A 21,531-nucleotide genomic window follows, 5' to 3' on the forward strand; every position below is an offset into this window, starting at 1 on the left:
ACGGCAGAAGTGTATTTCCCACAATGCCATACGCCCGACGTCATCTTTAAGGGCCCAGCATCCATGATGGCGGCGCTGGGTGCAGCAGAAGTCATCACACAGCTGGAAAGCGCTGCCAAAGTTTTAATGGTAAGATGTGAAATGTTTTTATCACGGCCGATTTGTCGCTAACTTCCCTCGAATGCTTCGATGCTAGGCTAGTCTCGCGAAAGTTCTTTAAAATCCATCGTTTAAGGGCGATCCTTTGGTCGCGAGCGCGGACAGGAGCGATGCGTGGCCAAGCTGCTTCAGGTCACGTTTTCCATCACGGTTTTTGGCCACAATATTCGGCTTTGGCTCAAATTTTGCCCCGCTGATCTACGTCCAGTTGTTGGATCAATTTACACTTGTTTGTGGGGGCACCGATCTGTTCAAATCGGTTTCCTGATGACAAAACAACAACATTCTCCTCCCATGACGCAAATTAATTCATTCCCGGATTATCCATTTAAATCTCAATTAATATTCAGATGGATAACTAGTTGTGGTTTTAGACTTCCATGCTGCATCACCAAGCTAACCATGTTCTCCCCTAAACATTCCCTAAGTAGTATCACAACTCCTCGAAAGATCCCCTAAATTGCAAAATAACCCCCCAATAACTATGGCGACCACCCGACACAAGGTGGCTTTCCCATGTGGAAAACTCACCTCACCAGAAAATAAAATTCCGTATGCTATAACAGGATCTGTTTGTTTTGAATAACATGATCGATGAGACTGATTTCTCTTTTTAACATACGCCTCATCTCTGAATGAACCATGATGTTAAGATTTTATTTTTAAAGTACACATCTTTTTGGACCAGTAAAATAAGTAAATACTTCCAAATAGGTAAGATAAGAAAAGGAAAAATGTGATGGAAATTCACATTCATTTCTTTGAGTTTGATTTCATAAAGGGACAATACATATTAATGAACACAACAATTTAATTGAATGCCTTGTCATTATGCAATTATGATGAGATTTAAAGAAGTGCACGCACAGTTAATAACGGAAATATGCAAGAATTTAGTCAATTACCAATGTGCATTAGAAATGCAAATATCTGCATTAATAATCAGGTAATTACTAGTAAGTATTACTCCTACAATGTTTTGATGATTCCTCTTTCTGTCATTTTAGCTAAACAAGTCATTTTGTGTGTGCTTTTCAGGCCCCGCCATCAATCGTGAGCTCAGAGCAGCGCCAACAAGCCGAGCATGTCTTTCTGTCCTTCAGAAAGTCCAAGTCGCCCTTTGCTATTTGTAAACACATTTTAGGTGAGGCCTCTTGATTCTATTCATATCAATGCAAACTTGAGTATGAAGCAACTCCTGAAAAATGTGACTTTTATACGCTTGTTGTTTCAGAGAGTAGCAAGGTGGATTACGTGCTGTTTGAGGCAGCCACTGCCATCATGGAGGCGGTGGTGCGGGAGTGGATCCTCCTGGAGAAGGCTGCCATTGAGTCTCTGCGAACTTTTCTGCTCGCATACGTGCTGCACAGACCCAAGTTAGGAGCGCACCACCCCAAAATGCACTGTGTCTTTTATTGTGGAAAGCAAAACAATTTAGTGTTGTGGATTCAGCTTGCAGAAGTACGTGCGCGAACAGATGTTGCTGGCGGTGGCCGTCATCGTCAAACGTGGCACCCTCGACAAGACGGTCAGCTGCAAAAGTATCTTCCTGGAAGTGGGCCAGCTCATCAGCAGTGGGAACCCCAATGTGGTAAGGCATGCTGCAGTTAGTCGTGGTGACCGCTAGGTGGGAGCACAAGGTTGGATTGTGACCGTGCGTTTGGTTTGAATGGCAGCAAACGCTGGCGTGCTCCATTCTGACGGCGTTGCTCAGTGAGTTCTCCAGCTCCAGCAAGACCAGCAGCATTGGGCTCAGCATGGAGTTCCACGGAAGCTGCAAAAGACTCTTCCAGGTTCAAATACATTCACTCATTTCATCTAACCCAAGCGCACAAAGTCAACTATAGACAAACTTAAGTATACATCAGCAACAAACTATTTTTTTTGCATAGAGATTAAAAAAGAAAATTCATTAAAACCATTTTTTTTCAAAATACTAATTTTAAGACTTGATCAAATATGGACACCTGAGTATTTTCTAAATTTAATATATATACTCTATCTAAGATGTTGATTTAAAACTATAATTTTTGCTACTTTTTGATTGTTCAGAAGTCCAATTGAATAAGACCAAATGTGGTTTGTTTGTCTTGTGCTGTCAGGAGGAGGGTCTGCGTCAGATTTTTGCCTTGACCATGGAGGTTCTACAGGAGTTCAGCCGCCGAGAGAACCTCAGCGCTCAGATGTCGTGCGTCTTCCAACGATACCTGGCATTGGCCAATCAGGTGCTCAGCTGGAACTTCCTTCCTCCCAATTATATCCTTTCTTTCATTGTACTTGCGTTTCACATCAGGCTAGAGTAGCTAATTAAGGCACTATGCGATAATATCAACCTCAGGTTCACGTTCAATGGGAAGGTATGAAGCCTTACAAATGCAGCACGGTCATTGAGTGGTTAGCACGTCCGCCTCACAGTTCTAAATTCAAGGGTTTAATCTCCCCATGCCTTTTTTTTGCGTGTCCTCCAGTTTCATCCCAGTTCTCAAAAACATGCATATACATATACATATACACATACACATACATATACACATATATGTAATCCTCAATATTAATCAATGTAGTTCTATTTTTTTTTTAATATCAAACTATTTAACAAATTTAAAAAATGATGGGGTGATGGCCCCAACAACTACTACCAATAATATTTTTTTTATATTTAGATTTGCATTAAGATGACTACAAGTTCCTTTTAAAATAGACCAATACACTTATTTTAGTTTGAGATAAAAACTATGTAAACTATGTTTCAAAGACTCTGACATCAATATGGTTGCTCTACTGAAGGGTGCAACATTTAACACGCATTCCATTTCTGTGCGTGTGTGTATTAGCCAGAAATGCACTTTGTAGTCCGTAACTTGCATGCACATGTGTTGTCTTTTCAGCTGGCCTCATGTTGAGTGCACAAATCCTAAATCCTAACCGGCCTGACATTTGACGGGATCTAGATCACTTTCAAAGACATGTCCACATGTGGGTGCGTGTGCACGCATCATTCCTTAGATTACGCCCCCTTTTTGCAAGCTCCCCTTGGAATGTGCGGCGTGTGTGTTTCATTTTAAAGACGAGTCATCCACCGTCTAGTCAATTTCATTCCTTGTCTTGATATGCATCCTAAAATCACCCCTCTAAATTTATATTTGTCATAAATTTTAAAAATATAAAACATTTTATTGTACTTATAAATTATTTGTAAGAGCAAAAAATAGTCATAATTTACGACATCATTCCTGGGAATAAGTCAATTGCCCAGCCAAACTAGGAAAAAAAAAACATCAGAAAATAGTCATTGTTTTCATTAGTATAAGAAAATTAATAATCATTTCCTTTCTGTCTGGATGATTGAATAACCCTCCCCAGTCATTAGCAATAATACCCACTTTGTCCAGTGGAAATAAACAAGTGCCGTTGATCTAAAGTGACGAGCGTCGCCACCTGCGAGTAGGAGCGTCGAGGGGGTTCCGCCGTAATCTTCGACAGCCGCCGGCCTTTAAACGCCAGTAAACGCACTCCAGACGAGTGGGGCCTTTTCTGTCTTCGTCCCCTTAGCTAGCTCGAGTGGGGGTTTAACGCGTCCCCGTCACTCGTCGCCGGGCTTGACTCGTGGCCTCCGGGAGGGACAGATCAAGTCACCCCACTCTAACCTTGCCACATATCTGTGATATGCCGGCCCGCCATCTGCTTTGCCGTAGACAGGAATGCGCGCTTGCTAGATATTCAAGCATGACGGCCCCATTTCAGATCCTTTCGACTTACCAGGTAGTGAAGCCCACCCTCGGAGAGATCGGGCCTCGGGTTGAGTGTTAGCCCAGGCGGCAAAAGTGGTCAAGGGGTCGATCAGAATCTTCTGCTTCAGACCATATTTACCCCCAAAAATAAATTTAAAATGTATTCGCACTCCTAGCAAGACATGCAATCCCCCTGATTAGAGACAAAGCTTCCGGGGAGCCTCTGACAACAGGAGACGGGTGCCGGATTGTTATTCCACACGGCGGGATTTAAGGCGGGATGCGTCCGTTAAACCCCAGCACGCGTCCTAGCATAGCGATACGCGACTGCAAGGCGGCCGGTGGGATCAAGCATAATGAATAGAGGATACAGTAGAAGCTTGCTAATCCGTTATCTGCACACACACAAACACAGCACACCCGTGTGGAGATTAGTTGGCTAATCTGTTTGTTGGCTATTTGCAGCGGCAGATAGCACACAATGAGAGCTTGTAAGGAGACATCCAGCTGCTAGCCATTTAGCTCCTTTTCATATTCCACTCGTATAGGATGTCTGTGGGGCCGTTAGTGCTTTGCTAAATGTTAGTAGGTGTTTGTTTGGAAGTTTTGATCGCCATGGTTACCAATAGAAATGAACATGCTATAGTTGTTAAGGCTGATCAAAGTTCTTGTGGTCAATCGTTAAAATATCAGTCTTGATACCTGCGTAATATACATATGTACATATACGCACATATGCATATATACACTTATGCATATATGCACATATACATATATGCACATATACATATATGCATATATGCACATATGCATATATGCACATATACATATATGCACATATGCATATATGCACATATACATATATGTACATATATGCACATATGCATATATGCACATATACATATATGCACATATGCATATATGCACATATACATATATGCACATATATGCACATATATGCACATATATGCACATATATGCATATATGCATATATACACATATACACGTATACATGTATACATATGTACACATGTATACATATGTACATATGTACACATACACACATACACACATACACACACCCGTACGCATACGCGCATACATGTATACACGTATACACATATACACAAATACACATATACACATATACCATTGAGCACGTGTAGATGTGTTTGTACCCAAGCTTTAAGTTCACTGGGTTTCTAATATAGTTGGTGGTTTGTGTAAAGAGGCTTCTAACACGTTAATAGCGCATGCTTGTGTCCTCTTCACTTGTTGACCTGCATTTACACGTGTGTCCATGCTTGTGTGTATTTGTGCGTAAAAGTGAGGCGTCACCGCGGTTATTAGCAGCCCCTGGGCTAGAAACAGCAGCAGGTGATGTCTTTTAAAATACCGGCGGAGCGCCGCCACATGTCCTCGTCACTCCCCTTGCGCTCATTCGTCATCCGGCAAACATTCGCATGACATACACACGCGCACAGACACACACGTCCTCCATTTAGGGTGTCCTTTGTTAAGTCTGCGGCGGGTTCCTTTAATGCAGGGATCTGAAACTCAACTTATGCGGCGGACGCTAGAGTTAAGCCTCTAGGCGAGTGTGGGACTCATCGACTTTTCAACAAAAAGTTATTTTGAAAAAAATACGGGTGATGCATTCCTCTCAATCTATATGGACAGTTGAGGAAAAAAAACATTTATATTCACTATATTCATCATGTAGACACGTTGTCATCTCTTTGCAATTTTATTGGATTTGATTTTTTAACATTGAAATGTTCTCTATGCAACAATGCACTTTGGCTTTGGGCAGCCATAATATATTCTGTCTCTCACTTTTGACTATGTTGGCAACATTTGTCCTGGGATGAATTGGTGCCTTGCGTGTCTCAGTTGTAGAGTTGTTGTTTCCCAATCCAGTGGGTTGTGGGCTCGATGCCCCACTTTGGTCATCTCGTCTCAGTATCTGACACTAAACCCAAGGTTGCCCCTGATGTTGACAATATAGTCTCATAACATAACTTTGAGTGCTCTGATGATGGAAATGCACTTAACAAGTGTAACTCCATTTATGTGTCTGAACGGCTACACAAAAAAAAAATTGAGTGTCATACACTGCGGTGTGAGGGTTAGTCTAAGATAGGGCTCTTAAACCGGTCCTCTCAGGGCTGTAGTGGGCTAAGGCTTTCACTCAAACCGAATAAGAGTACACCTTTTGGTAGTGTAATTATTTGCTTGCAGTCGGGTGCTACTTATTTTAGAAGATACCTCATAGGTTTAACTATCGGCTCTGGATCGGTTGTGACATCAACCACTTTGAGGAATCGGGATGATCTAGGATCAAGCTGCAAGTTTAAGACCCCTGTTTTAAACCGTGCTTATTCCTCCAGTACGCATATAAGGAATGTCTTTTGGCCTACATCCACATGGATGAGGGTTATTTTAAAGTCGCCCTCCCAAACTCTGGAATTTCCCCTAAAAAACTAACGTGCGTTAAAGCACCAGTTGGCGCCAGGCATTTTCAGCCAATCAGAAGCATAAATGTAGTCATTTAGGAAGGTGCAATTTTTTTTTACCCTAATCCCAGTTGGGTTTCGTCTTCATTCAGACACAGCATCATCAAAAAATGTTACGACACATTTAGCGTTCCTCTGCTCCCTCGAGGTTTCGCCGGACCCGTGTCGCCGCCACACTCCCTCGCGGGCGAATCGCATTCTTGCGTCTTCTCCCGAACAAAGTTTCTTTCCATCGCCCTCATTCCGTCCCTCCCCGCCAAAGTTCACAGCGAGGTCTTCCGCCTCCGCCGCGGCTATTTATACCAAGCGCTCTGAGTTAGACAGGTGCCAACTTGTGGGCCCAAAGAGCATTGCGGTGTGTGGCGCGGGGCGTGGGCGGCGGCGGCGGCCGGTATGTGCCGGCCACCCGACCGCCCTCTGCCTCCCGCCGCTCGGCTTTGATGATGCATTCCTCCGCTGGCTTGTTTGTCAAATGATGCACACGGAATCCCAATACGGGCCAGCGGTGACAAACCGGACTGGAGCGCCTCAGACACTTTTGATTGACAGGAGATTGACACTTTATTTATATTTTGGAGCAACTGCGACTTCCATCGCTCCTTCCAACTTCCATCTGTGGTTCAGTTAGTTGTCCAAAACTTGAACTTTGGACAGAGACATGACTTATTTATTAAGGCTGAAATGAAGTCCAATATTTGGCTGAATAGAATTCAGATGTTTTACTTAATCTGCTATTTAAATATATATTTACATCATGTATTACACATATATCATATACATACATTCTATGGCTGTCACCAGGATAAGCAGTGTTTAAAATGCATGCTGGTAGTATGTATACTGCTTGTCTTTGGCCTGGCAATACCACACCCAAAATGTGATTTATACTCCAGTACTCGTATGGTGGTGTTTTCCTCTTAATTGTGCGTTTCTTGGCTTTTCCGATATATACTCAGATACCACCTTAAGTCTAAGAGATACGGTACTTGTTTGGACCCTAAAGTCTATTTAAACCTAAATGGATTTCTTTGATCATTTTACCATTTTTGATCTCCCAACCACTCAAATTCAATTTAGGCCTTTGTATTTTTATCCATTTTCCATATTGCTTATCTTCACACGTGTCTTGGGGGGTGCTGGAGCCTATCTCAGCCAACTATGGGCACCAGAATTGATTGTGCAGACCAGGGGTTGAACCCTCAATCACAGAACTGTGAGGCCAACGTGCTAACCACTCCTTTACTGGGCTGCCTGTTGTATTTTCAATGCCATGTCATAACAAAGACATACACAGACATTAAAAATATTTAGATTTAGATTAAAATGTATTCATCCAAGTAACTGGCAACTAAAAATATATATTTTTTAAACTATTCTTGGCTTCTACAAAGCGGGAATGTTTGAAACTGGTTTTGATTGGCTCAAAGTGTTTTCATTGCATGCCGGAATTAATAATCTCCAATTTGTGGTAAAGAAAGAACAAAATAAGAGTAGACAAGCAGAATGGCTGCTGATTGGTAGAGGAACGAGATGGGGGCGTGTCCCGATCGCGAAGGAGTCGGGAGACTGCTCCTTTGTGCACATTTGCGCCGGGCTCGTCTCCCGAGGCGACAGAGGAGGGGGGAAATCCTTGTTGCTGCGCTTATGCTGCTGTTGGCCTTAACGGGCTGCGGATCACTGGGGCGCCACTACATCGCTATGTTCGAGGCGGCGCAGAACGTCATGCTCAAGCCCACCGAGACCTGGAGGGAGGCGCTGCTGGACACCAGAGTCATGGACCTCTTTTTCACCGTGAGTACGCACCACGCCTGCTGTCAAAATCTAAGTGTTTGCATGGAAATGAATGACATAGTGCTTTTAAATGTTTGAGACCTATTTGGAATTTGATGATGCTGAAATGTTTTAGGGGCATGTCTTGGAAATGGAAGGTATTTTATGATGTACTAGCAATAATCGACATCCAAAAATACAGTCCTCCACTGCAAAAATTGGTGATCTTCATAAACTGTGGTCTATAGTGAATGATACAGTGATGTTATTTAGTAGTTGTTATATAAAACAATACTTTCACAAACAGCCTCAATGGGCTTTGGTAGAAATGAAATATGTGACTTTCCCTCCATCAACTTAAAGTATTTAGTAGTCAGTTTTTCCTTAACTCATTCACTGCCATTGAATATGATTAATGTCCAATTCAATTGAACTTGTGCAATTGATCACATTTCATTGTTGACCGCAATAGACGTCCAATCCATCATCACAGGGAGGGTGTCAGTGATCTTTTACTGCTAATTAGTTAACTACTTCAGTCTTCATATTCAAATTGAAGTTGATTGGCACCTTAAAAAGCAATGGGTGGGACATAATGTTCGAGTTCAATTGCTACAATTTAGCATGCTTCGATTCATCTTTTTAAGTCATTGGCTTCCACTGATAGCAAAACACTTCAAATTCTTTTCAAATGGGATGGCTGGGATGTAACAATTAGGTTTCATGGCCATTGACAGCTATAGATGATGTCCATTGGGATGAAAGGGCGGCAGTGATCGTTTGAATTGCCGCCAAAGGCGGCCAATGATTCCACTTAATAAATTCTAAAGTTGTTAGAGCACCAGAAAGGTTAGGTTTCCTTAGTTTGAGTTGTCTTTGGTGATAAAATACTAAAAATACTCTGGTCTGTGTAATACCAGCTCAAAACTGCTTAGATGAAAGCCAATGGGTTCAACAGGTCAAAGGTGAAATAAATCTGAAACCTTTTTAAAAAGTGTAAACCCGCTCCCGACCCAAGAGACCAGCAAGCTAAAAGCTACACTTATGAAGGAATCAAAAAACCCAAAGCTCCAGAATGCTAACTTGTGCAAACGTGTGTCGGGTTTCCGCTTCGTCTGCCGCTCTGGTATTTCTAGTAGCGCAAATGTTTGTTGTTGTAGATGCCCTCAGCTGTCCGACTGTGTGTGTGTGTGTGTGTTTGGAGGGGGTGGCTCATGTCGTCCCCTGGGGGGACTATGTCAATGTTGGCGTGTGCTGTGTCTCCATGTTGTGGGTTTCTTTCATTTAATGGACTCTACTACTGTCTCCAACATGCGGATAGGCAGCAGGTGTTTGTCTGTGCGTGTGTCGGCGTGTGCGTGTTATTCTTTGGAGACGGGTGTTTAGACACACAAGACAAGCCACTAGTACCGTGTTCCATTGATAGGCTTAGAAGAAGGAGCCAAGATTAAGCCCCCCCACTGTTAAAAGTCACATTGGTCGAATTGAACTGAATGCTTTTATTGTCATTATACAAGTGCAATGAGATCTAAAGCTTACACCATGTAGTGCACAAATATCAACAAACAGACGGATAAATAATAAGAATAAATAAGTAGTATAAGGGTTTGTTGTACAGTCAGTCAGTGCCAAGTCGCACCACTCGCTGAGTCAATGTTGCTGTAGCATTTTATATATATTCTTTGGTGTTGCAAAATGCATTTCCAAAAGCTAATAGAAAGTCGCAGGAATTTTTCACAGATCTTTCAAGATGGTCATTAAGGCATATCAAGCAGAGGGGAAAAAACAAACAAACAAACAAACAACAGTGGGAGATGTGGTGTCACTTCCCAGAATACTCATCGTAACCCTTTTTTGGCTTATTAAAGACCATGTGATTTTTGTTCAAGGCAATTTTTTTTCTCTTGAGGTTCTTTCGTTTGATTCCAGTAATTAAGATGTCTCCGAGCTGTTGTTTATATGCACAGTCAACAATCAATTATGAGGTTTATTTGTTTTGATTTTTCATAAAGCGGAACTGTCCAGCACTCGAACTCTATTCTCGGGAATATCACATGACTGAGACAAAGTTAAATGTGGGAAGATTTCTTGAAGTATGACTAAAATGCTAGTCTCTTTTTCAGGCATTGCTTTTTTTTAGACTTTCATGCGGTTACTAATGTTGGGTTTACATTAACTAATTGAAGAACACCCTTTTAAAGGACTTCATTTTCAAAACAATCACCGCTCCACACTTAACTAATTTTGTGACTAGTGAAAGGAAGTAACAGATCTAGAATCCAGTGAAATATGAATTTACTAAGTATCTTCCATTGCGCTCATTCTCACGGGGGTGCTGGAGCATATCCCAGTTATCTACAGACAATAGGAGTGCTAATTCGTACCAAAATAGCAAAGATTTTCTGTCTTTGTGGCTTTCTTGAGGATTTTTCATGGTTCCAAGTGAAACAATCAATTTTCATTATTTGTCCTCAAATTTCAGACTGAAATAGTATTTTTTTAGGAAATCACAAACCCTCCTATGTTCTTTGAGGCTAGTTTTCTTGTGACTTTTTAGTGGCTCTGCTCACGATAGACATGCCTATGATATTTCTTGTTGCTAAGTGAAAGGCTGTCGATTGATGGCATCTGTGATCAATTCATCATGCATGTTTGACTAATGCAGACCCACGTTACATTTAAAGCCCTTTTCTTATATACAAAGGCATTTGGCAAGGTCAGACAAGAGTGTGTCAGTCAGCACATGTTGTGATGGAAAGACAATAGGCTGCAGCAAAGTGTTGATGCGAGACAAACGATGGGAAAGATGAGCTTCAGAGGGTACACGCAGCAGCCAGGCTTTGTCTCCTTCTATAAATAGCATCCTCATCTCCATTCTCTCTCCTCCGTTACTACCAGCCTCTCTTTTGTTATCCCTCTCGTAAAAGCTCTCCTCTTCTTTTGTAGTATCAAATGTTGTTTAGAATAAACCACCAAAGATTGGCTTGGAATCTTTTTGAAATTTAGCCACTGAATACAGTTTCACTTTGCTACGTGAAAATTGGTAAGCATGTCTATTATGGGTAGACCCACCCCCCAAAAAAATGAAAAGAAAAAGCAGTCAGCCATTTTTTTTACACTATGAATCCAATTGTAATAACATGCGTTGTTTCCAAAATGCAGTCCCAGAAGAGTTCGAATGAGCCACATGAAAATGTGTTATTAGACATGTGTAAACTGACCTAATCTGGCCAAGAAGCCTTTTTTTTAGACCAAATTTCAATTGTATTCATTTGCTAATAAAACATCACTGCCATTGAAAAACAATACATTTCATAGGCTCAGGAGTTGATTCACAAAATGTTTCTAGCAGCCACTCTGGAATTTATTGTAAATTTACCATTTGAGCAACTTTTATCACATTGTAAAACCTAAGTATTTCTTTTTGCCCAACACATAACCACCGCTGTTTGTTTTTTTGTATATACGTCAATTATAAACAGTCGCTTTTTCCCACTTCTTTTTGTAAGACCGTTAGTCTTGATGCGTACATTGCTGCTAGTGCACTTCATAAATCATAGCTTCGGATCTCGATGAATTTCCTACCGTTCAGGAACGTGGCATTAGCGCGGCATTAGTTACCTTGACGACGGCACAAACAACCTTCTGGGACTTTGGCGTTTATTGATTAATTAGTGTGCATTAATGCTGTTGTTATGGATCTATTTCTCTCTCTCACACACACACACACACACACACACACACACACACACACACACACACACTTATACACGCTAACAATAGTCAGACATGAACGGCATGGAACACATCATTCGCTAGTGCAGCTGCTTTGTAGCGTCCCTCCCTTCCTCCCGCCTCCCTTCAGCCTCCCTTCACCCGATGATTTCACATCGTGGAAGCAGCGGCGGCGGCAGGAGTGCAGGGCTACAGCGTTCGCATCTGAGCCGTGAAGGGAACATGGAAGTTGGGACCGTATGCCGACCTAAAACACGTTAAGCTTAGGGAAGAAGTGAAGGTCCAGATGCGCGCGGCATGGCGTCAATGGAAACACATGCTGCTGAGTTTGCTGCCATGACCACCATCCCATTGGGATGTTTCTTCCGATATGGGTTTGATTGAGGCTGCCTGCAGACTGGAAGCACTCATTGGCGGTGTTTTGTTTGTGTGAGAACGACTGGGTTTATTCTCAAGTCATCTGAGGGTGAGGCAGGAGGTTTTGCACTTGTGCTTATGCTTGTACTGCCAATTCATCTCATTTTGATCACTCTTAACCTTCAACTCATTGTGTCTCATTAACGACAATATAGATGTTAATTGTACGCTTTGAGTAAGTGTCTTTGGCAGCCACCAGTTAGTAGAAATTTTATCCCATTTGCTTTGCTTCATGCTTTTATTTATTATTGTTACGAATTAAATTTGCCAGATTCGTTATTAACTTATTGGCTAGCATTGACAAAGATCCAATGCCACTCGATTTTAACTAGGAGAATGGTCCTTGCCAGATTCAATGGACTGAAGTTTTAATGCTATTAATGGGAGTGAATGAGTTTAGAGGTATAGTTGATTGACAACAGTTGGTATAAAGCGGTTTTGAACCATGAAAACTCATTGTGCTTTTGGATGTTTTTTTGGTCTAGGTCCACAGAAAGATCCGTGAGGATTCAGACATGGCCCAAGACTCGCTACAGTGTTTGGCTCAGCTGGCGTCCATGCATGGGCCCATCTTCCCGGACGAAAGCGCCCAAATCTCCTATTTGGGACACTTGGTGGAGGGCCTGCTCAGCATGATCAATGGGTCAGTAGAACATTTATTTTGGATACATTGCAAAATAGATTATTTGTTTAAAACTTACTAATAGTTGTCAATTAATTCACGAAGACATAGTTAAACATCTCATTCTCTTAAGTAGCTTATTTTTAATTAAGTTAATATGTTCACTTCACCCTACTTAAGTCTAGTTTAAATTGTTGAGTTTTAATTGAGAACTTTTTTCCTTATGCACATTACCTTTGAAATTCAGGTGAAATTGATTGGATAGTAATTTTTTTCCCCTTAAAAGTTTGATTATGATTGTGTTACTTCATTTTTTTTTTACTGAAAAATAATTAAATCAACAAAAAATCCATCATTGATTAAGGCCTGATGAAGAGTGAATGATGGCATTTCTTAAAATTCAATTACCGTAATCTCGGGGCTATAAATCACTGTTTTAAATAGTTTGCATAAATCAGCAACTAATACTCGAGTCTGATTTGTTCTGTTATGATCTTTTTTTTGTGGACTTTTTTAGGCGTTAAAAATTATGTTAACAGAGGCCTACATAGCATGTTGCTCTCCCTTTTACGATGAGTAGATGATACTTTTACCATTTTTTTTTTCATTTTTGCTTGAAATTTGTAGTGTCTTTTCTGCTGAAGTGATCGTAGGGTTCACAAGTGTCCCATCTAAGTTCAAGGAGGTCTTACTTGGGGAAATTCAGTGGCAAGTGGGGGTCCCGCTCCAACTCCATCTTTCATCCCACTTCCACATTCACACTCTCTCCCAGTCCATCTGTAATCACCTATTCTTGGAGTTTTTTTTTTTTTCCGATTGCTTCATCGGAAAACCACGCAGAGTCAAGCTGGACGGCCGATGTGCGCTGATTGAGCACTCCTGCTCACACTTAGGCCTTTTTTTCCGCACCATGTGCGACCCGGAATGTCGCTTTTTAGTGAAGCAGGACAGGAGAGTCCACATTTTTGTCGAGAAGGGGAAAAAAACTTCATTTTTCTGTGTTCAATGTTACACTGGTCTGCAGTTTATTATATAGAGGGGGGGGGGGGGGGGAAGAAAAAACGTAATGTCTTTTTAAATTTAGTGATGAAATCCCTGAGTGAGGCCAAATGAGGGTCAGCTTTCCAGTCAAGCCAAAAAAATGTCTTAAAAAATTGCTCCTCGGAACCCAGTCAACGCGCGGCGATTTTCCACAGCTGTGTGGCGGTGTGGAGGTCCACGTTTCACGCGGTTTCCCCCCTGTGGCCACGTTGGAAATGGGGGCATTGCACTGCATTGTGTTGACTCATGGCTTATTTATAGTTTTAATCGGCCATTTTAACGCGGCCTGGCGTGTTTCCATGTGCCTTTCGGCCAAGGTGACGGGGACAAAGCTTTCCGTTGTGTAGCAGCGGCTTGCTAAAAACGGGACTTTTAACAAATGCTAATCGTATTATGGGTTTCTATAAGTAGTGCAAAACGGAAGTTCACCACCACAAATGCCTCGCAACATAAAAACAAGTCAATACCTTCAGGTCCTTTTTGGTGAAAATAGCTGACATGCTTGTTTTGATGGAACACCACCCTAAAAAATGCCTTTTTCATACACATTTTCAGAGGTCCATGCCCATTGAGATCAAATATGGCTGACTTTACATCATGGAACTTTTTAGCCTCACTATTGACATGACAAATTGAGTTTCCCATCTTAATCTTTATCTTATCACAAGAAGATATATCTTCTAAATGTGTGCTGAATGCAAATTCAAAGTGATCTATTGGCGCCACCTAGGAAATCTTTTCGTCTTTTACAAACTTCAGAACGTTTCACTGACAAGCTGTCGAGGAACGTCTTCACTCTTGGAAAAATATTCTTAAACAATGTCTTTGTAGGCCGAGCAATATTATATTTTATTCATTTTCTGAACTTCTTTATCCTCACTAATGTCGTGGGGGGGTGCTGGAGCCTATCCTAGCTGACTTTGGGCCCGAGGCATGAATCAGTGGCCAGCTGATGGCAGAGCACGCATTATATTTTAATTTTAGAAACATATATTTCATTTTACAATGTTACGAATGGTAAAATTCCGATTTTTGTCATCCATGAGGTCATCACAATGCAAATAAAACTACTTTTTCTTTCCTTGTCAGTATTGAAATTGAAGACTCTGAAGCAGTGGGCATATCCAACATCATCTTCAACCTGATCACCATGTTCCCCAAAAGCGTGTTGACGGCACTGCCGAGCGAACACTTCACCTCCTTCATCAACTGCCTCACGTTACTCACCTGCTCTTTCGGTCGCAGCGCCGCCCTAGAGGAGGTGGTGAGTGACCGCCCCATTTAAAATTGTCCTCGGCTTCAATTGTTTTCCTCCCACGATTGCGACGTCGTGACAGTCGCCACCATTTGTGTGTGTGCGCACAGCTGGATAAGGATGACATGGTGTACATGGAGGCCTACGATCGGTTGTTGGAGTCATGGCTGAAGCTGGTGCAGGACGAGGAGCATTTCCCTCGCGGCTGTTTCGTCCAGCCCGCCATGCAAGTTTTCAACGCCTACATCCAGTGTCATCTGGCCGCGCCCGACGGCACCCGCAATCTGGTAAGGTTCCATCCCTTTTGAGGCTTTGCGAACCTGCATCACACTAATGTCTCTCGATTTTTCGCCCGGCTTTGCTCAGTCGGTGAATGGCGTATCCACGCACGAGGACGATGAGATCAACGAGCTGCAAGAAGACGACAGAGAGCTCTTCTCAGACCAGCTTTCCAGCATTGGGATGCTAGGCCGCGTGGCTTCAGACCACTGCATCCCCCTCCTCACCAAGTAAGTGCACTTTCAATACCAAAACACTACTACACTTTGTGGTTGTCAGTGAGTGCGTTCACTGCCATTCACTGCGCTACACGTCAAAACATGTCGGTTCTTTTTCATTTGCTGTGAATTGAATAGTGTTTGTCAGTCATATACATTATATTATCAGTATTATCACATTTGGGAAGATTTTTTAACATTGAAGCTATGCACACAGTACTTTTAAAAATGTGTTTTACTTGTCTACCATATTTTCACGAATATGTGACGCATCGCATTTAAAGGCGCAGTGTCAGTAACAAGTGCTATATCTGTATTTGATACAAAACACGTCACATTTAAAGGCACTCCCACTAGATGGTGCTGCGCTAAAGGGAATGTCAACGATTTGGATATGTCATTTTGATCCCACATTTATGTCTTTTTTATTTTTTTTATGTATTTATTTACTTTAAATGAACTTAAGCAATGATGCATATTGTGGCTTTCAGCCTGCTTGAGGAACGCGTGACTCGGCTACACGGTCAGCTGCAGCGGACGCAGCAGCACCTGATGACCTCGTCAGAACCCCCGCCGGTCGATCGCAAAGTCCTGGACGATCTCTACGAAGACATCCACTGGCTCCTCCTCGTCTCGGGTGAGTGACGCAAACCGGAATGCTGACAAGTGTAAGCTTTGGCTGCCCTTTTTACCCAATACCTCGCTCTTGGCTCTCAGGTTACCTCCTAGCGGACGACCCGCAAGGAGAGACGCCGATGATCCCCCGCGAAGTGATGGAGTTCTCTGTGAAGCGCTCGACAGAGGTGGACATGAACACCACTTTGCAAATCTTGGGCTCGCCGGGCGAAAGGGCCTCGTCCATCCCGGGCTGCGACCGAACCGACTCGGTCATCAGGTAGTTGCAACAAAGTCATTTTAACACCAATCAGGACAGTATAAAGTATAAAGGCATGTCCGTTAGGTTGCTGTCAGCCGTGTTGAGGACGTCTGAAGTGGAGTCGAGGGCCAGCAGAGCTAGCTTGACCCAGCTGCTGAGTCCTCAGATGGGCAAAGATGTGGTTTGGTTCCTGAGACGCTGGGCCAGGACCTATCTGCTCATGGATGAGAAGCTCTACCAGCAGGTAGCGTCACCAACAGGGTGTCAAATTCATCTTTCTTTCCGTCAAGGAGCCCTAATCAAAGCTCCTTTCGTCAGGTGAGCATCCCATTCAGCACGGCGTTCGGCTCCGACACGGAGGGCGCCCAATGGATCGTGGGCTACCTGCTGGAGAAAGTCATCACCAATCTTTCAGTGTGGAGCTCTGAACCTGAGCTGGCCAACGACACGGTGGAGCTGCTGGTGACGCTCGTGGAGCACCGGCAAAGGTGAGGAAGGAGAAAGTGGAAAGATGGCACCGTAACTGACACGTGCCTCACCGCAGGGCCAACATGGTGGTGCAGTGCGAGAGCTGGTGGAACCTGGCAAAGCAGTTCGCCGGACGCAGCCCGCCACTGCACCTGCTCTCCAGCTCGGTGCAGAGGACCCTCATGAAGGCTCTTGTGCTGGGGGGCTTTGCCCAAATGGACGCCGACACCAAACAACAGTACTGGGCTGAGGTAACTTGTTTTGAAATCCATGGCTGCCAGAGTTGCATTAAAAATCATCTTGTTTTTACATTAACCACACAGTAACTGGCAAAAAATCTGAAAATAAAGATTCCCTCCATGGCAGCCAAGGAGTTAACAAGGCTGTCTTATGAGCATTACTTGCCTATAGTGTCCCTCTCTAATATTAGGCATTTGACATATTGGTTGTTTGCCCCGCCCCCTCCAAAGAATTGAATTGTGTTCATCTCTAGCTCGCCTTAATCCGTCACCAGGGAGAACTCGATCTCTGTCGGCATCCCGGAGGTCTTTTGTCCTAATCGGCTGACGGTAGTAAAAAAAGGGGGCGTAAAGCCTCGCGTAATTACCGAGGGGAGTCGGCAGCTGTCGCAGCTGCCGCGGCGGCGGGTCGGAGGGGAACGGGTGCGGCTTGCAAGCCATGACGGCAAGCATCTTCAACTCACCTGCTGAAAGACTGCAAACAAAAGAAAACGTTATTGAAGCTACTCTAGCTACAAAATCAATCACAAAACCAATCCGACATCAGATGTAAATAAGATAGCATCTTATAAGGATTTTAATTGAATTTACATCCCCCCATCATCCAATATTCAATATATTGCCTTTTAATTAAAGTATTTGCTCATATCTTAGAATCCTGTTGTATTGATTGACGTTGTTTTGTGTTTGTGGGGTTTAGGTGCTGCACCCTTTGCAGCAGCGCTTCCTCAACCTGATCAACCAGGAAAACTTTGCTCAGATGAGCCAGGAGGAGGCGGTCAAGCGGGAAATTGTGGCCACGTTGGAAGCCCTCTGTGGTATCGCCGAGGCTACTCAGATTGACAACGTAGCCTCGCTCTTCTCCTTCCTTATGGACTTTCTGTCCAGCTGCATTGGACTCATGGAGGTGGGTGTGTCCCTTGGTGGACGCTCACTTTTTAGTCCTTGTCTTTAACTGTCTACTTGCACGCGTCTCAGGTGTACAGCAACACGCCGGAGACCATTAACCTCATCATCGAAGTCTTCGTAGAAGTGGCCCACAAGCAGATCTGCTACCTGGGAGAGGTTGGTCATTCTTGGGGACACCAAAGAAGACCACCGAGTGCTCCAAATAACATTGTGTTGTGTGCGCAGAACAAGTCTATGAAGCTGTATGAGGCTTGCCTGACGCTACTGCAAGTTTACTCCAAGAATAACCAGAGCAGAAAACGAAGTGACGCCGCAGCAGAGGAAGACCAATATCAGGACTTGTTGCTCATCATGGAGTTGCTCACCAACCTGCTGTCCAAAGAGTTCATCGACTTCAGCGACACGGGTGCGTCTGTTCGTCTTTTTGCCTTCAGAAGCGTTTTTTTTTCCCCCCAACTGGCGCATGATCCGCACCCTCTCTTTCCAGATGAGGTTTTCCGCGGCCAAGAGCAAGGCACGCCGACGTCCGCTCGCCCGGTGTCGGCCGCCGACGTGGTCCTGTACGGCGTCAACATCGTCCTCCCGCTCATGTCTCAGGACCTTCTTAAGGTGTGGTATTTTTTTTGTCTTGCTCGACGCTCTCTCTTCTGAGCTGGCTTAAAGTTTTGGTCCCCTGTCGCTTTTGTTTCACAGTTCCCGTCTTTGTGCAACCAGTATTACAAACTCATCACCTTCATCTGCGAGATTTTCCCCGAGAAGATCCCACAACTCCCCGAGGAGCTCTTCAAGAGCCTCATGTTCTCGCTGGAGCTCGGCATGACTTCGTATCCTCTTCTTGTGAAGGCTGTTTGTGTTCTTGTGTCCTCCCCTACCATTCAACGCTAAGCCTTAACGGACATGTTTAGTATGGGTTCAGAGGTCAGTCAGCTGTGTTTGGAAGCTTTGTCCCCATTGGCCGAGCAGTGCGCCAAAAACCGTGAGAAGGACACGCCCCTTTTCTTGGCCACGCGGCACTTCCTCAAGGTGGGTGCGCCGCTGGAAATGTTATGCGAGAGTGCCATTGTTTATGTTTGCCATTTGTTGCAGCTGGTTTTCGACATGTTGGTACTGCAGAAACACAACACAGAGATCACGGTGGCAGCCGGAGAAGCTCTTTACACGCTTGTTTGTTTGCATCAGGTAAGGTGACACTCGGCTTTGAAAAAGTGTCAACAAACTATTGTGAAATCGTAACTTTAGAATTATTGGCGCGGTATCATTGACTAATTTGTCATACACATGGAGAAAATACTGTTCTACTTATAATTGCGGGTTGTACTTGGTTAAAACAAAAAAAAACTAATCTTGATCAGTCACTTAGCAAAATTCATCCCCAGAAGCTTTTTCTCAGTAGAAATATAATTGGCTGCATTGGAATACCATAGGTATTATTTTTTGCGATTTGAACATAATTTTCAAAGAATCCTTATATTAACAATATCTTTTCTCAAGTATTACAAGACAGTCAATATTTTTGCTTCTCCTGACTGTATAATTGACAAATATGATGCTCTTAAAATCTTGTCATGGTATTGATATAGTAGAAAAAACAAATTTTACATAGTATAAATTCTGCCAAATATGGTGATAATAAAAAGTATAAGTGGACAGTGGTGTGATGTATTTATTTTTGTATTTTTTTGTGGCGTGCTCAGGCGGAGTACTCTGATCTAGTGGAATCACTGCTGTCGTCGCAGCGCGACGCGGTCATCTACGGGCGTCTGGTGGCCGCCTTCAACACACTGACGGCCAGCAGCACGCCGCCCGCCATGGAGCGCAAGCAAAAAATAGCCTTCCTCAAAAGTCTCGACGACTTTGTGGCCAACGTGGGCGGCTTGCTCTGCGTCAAGTAACCCCTCTCGCTCTGACTTATGGGTAAAGGCTCAGGACGCTTATCACGGCGATTCGTCCAGCTTTGATGCGGACGAATAGACTCGCTGGGAGGTCACTGGACTACCAGGCAAAGCTGCTGAACACACACATGTACACAACAAACTGTGTAATTGGAAGGTGACAAAGATTTTTTTTTTTTTACAAGTTTTTCCCCCTCAGTGTGAAGTTTTAAATGCCTTTGGACCATTATTTCGAGAATGTATCAGTTTATATGCCTACATTATGTATAGTCAGTCATACACGCATACACATTGACATTCAAGTTGTTTTAAAAAAAAAAAAAAAAGTTTTTACATTCAGCACATGTTAACAATGGCATATAAACACAATGCCGAGACGAAGGAAAAAGTTCATAAACCTTTGTGCTTTTCTATTGGCTTTAATGGGACTTTTTCCATTCGAATCATGGAGGTTCCGTTCCGATGACCGTAGATGTCCAATCTGTTTGCACTGGGAGAATTGGCAGCGGTATAATTTCTGGCAGTCCCTCAAAATAGAAATGACGTGGACGTCTATTGCCGAGAGTGCCGTTAAATCAAGGTCGTTGAATGACTGCCTGCCCAGTAAGAAAATGCATTTGATGTTTATTGCTGTCAATGGACATTATGGACGCCCACACCAAAACATACAAGCAAGTACATCATAGAATTCACACAAACTATACTCCAAATCTCTCCAGAGTGCCTATGTGTGTGAGTGCCTTGCATCACGTGTCCCCCACGACAAATAATGTCGCCCGGTCGTGGAGCAGCGAGAAAGTACATGCATGCCGGCCTCCCGTCTGCAAGCCTTGGACGTTTTGCTTCTGTTTAAGGAACCACACGTCCAACTGAAATTTTTATACGCGAGTAGGTGAGCTTTTTCGTTGAAAGACGTTGACGGGCTGTATTGCGACGAGTATTTTTTATAAAGCAACACAAAGTCCAAGATCCATAAGGAGTAGAGACGTTTCAACAACCTTCCTGTGTGTGTTGACCCTGTTTCAAGTTGTACATAAAGTTGGATTGTATAAGAACTATTTTGGTCTCTTTCATTTTATATTGGCACTAACAAAAAAAAATCTGTTCATCTCCTTTTCTGAACTGCTTTATCTTCCTTTGGGTCGTGGGGGGTGCTGGAGCCTATCCCACAATGATGGGTTACATAGTTAAACTGTTTGTCTCATTGAAATGTAAAATTAATTACGTCAAAATGAATTACATGTTTCATAAATTAAATGTATAAGCAAATATGCAGGATGTGAATAAAAGGCAAATAGAAAATGGAAATATGATAACATTATTTCAATTTAGGAATTGTATGCATGAAAAAATATTTAAAAAAGAAAGATAACATTTCTCTCACGGGGGGTTATTTTACCCC

The 21,531-nt window shown here is 43.1% G+C and overlaps 1 protein-coding gene across 1 annotated transcript; it reads left to right on the plus strand.

The window, feature by feature from the left end:
* The first annotated feature begins 22 nt into the window (after positions 1-22).
* On the plus strand, positions 23-21,187 carry xpo4 (exportin 4). The gene is made up of 24 exons (XM_077728500.1): positions 23-129; positions 1,198-1,303; positions 1,394-1,535; positions 1,612-1,750; positions 1,836-1,952; positions 2,262-2,415; positions 8,086-8,198; positions 12,815-12,972; positions 15,082-15,256; positions 15,358-15,534; positions 15,614-15,756; positions 16,236-16,381; positions 16,462-16,639; positions 16,706-16,865; positions 16,940-17,109; positions 17,166-17,340; positions 18,029-18,235; positions 18,307-18,393; positions 18,463-18,643; positions 18,725-18,846; positions 18,931-19,061; positions 19,143-19,260; positions 19,324-19,416; positions 19,932-21,187. The coding sequence occupies exons 1-24, from the start codon at positions 64-66 to the stop codon at positions 20,127-20,129; spliced, it is 3,456 nt and encodes a 1,151-aa protein (XP_077584626.1). The 5' UTR covers positions 23-63; the 3' UTR covers positions 20,130-21,187.
* The last annotated feature ends 344 nt before the right edge of the window (positions 21,188-21,531 follow it).

This window comes from Stigmatopora nigra, chromosome 11, assembly GCF_051989575.1.
Source record: "Stigmatopora nigra isolate UIUO_SnigA chromosome 11, RoL_Snig_1.1, whole genome shotgun sequence".
Taxonomy (NCBI): domain Eukaryota; kingdom Metazoa; phylum Chordata; class Actinopteri; order Syngnathiformes; family Syngnathidae; genus Stigmatopora; species Stigmatopora nigra.

Coding starts and splice junctions, on each gene's coding strand:
- xpo4 (XM_077728500.1), top strand. CDS start 64: ATGATGGCGGCGCTGGGTGCAGCAGAAGTCATCACACAGCTGGAAAGC. Junction 1,536..1,611: donor TACGTGCTGCACAGACCCAA/GTTAGGAGCGCA, acceptor TTGTGGATTCAG/CTTGCAGAAGTACGTGCGCG. Junction 16,382..16,461: donor CTGGCTCCTCCTCGTCTCGG/GTGAGTGACGCA, acceptor CTTGGCTCTCAG/GTTACCTCCTAGCGGACGAC.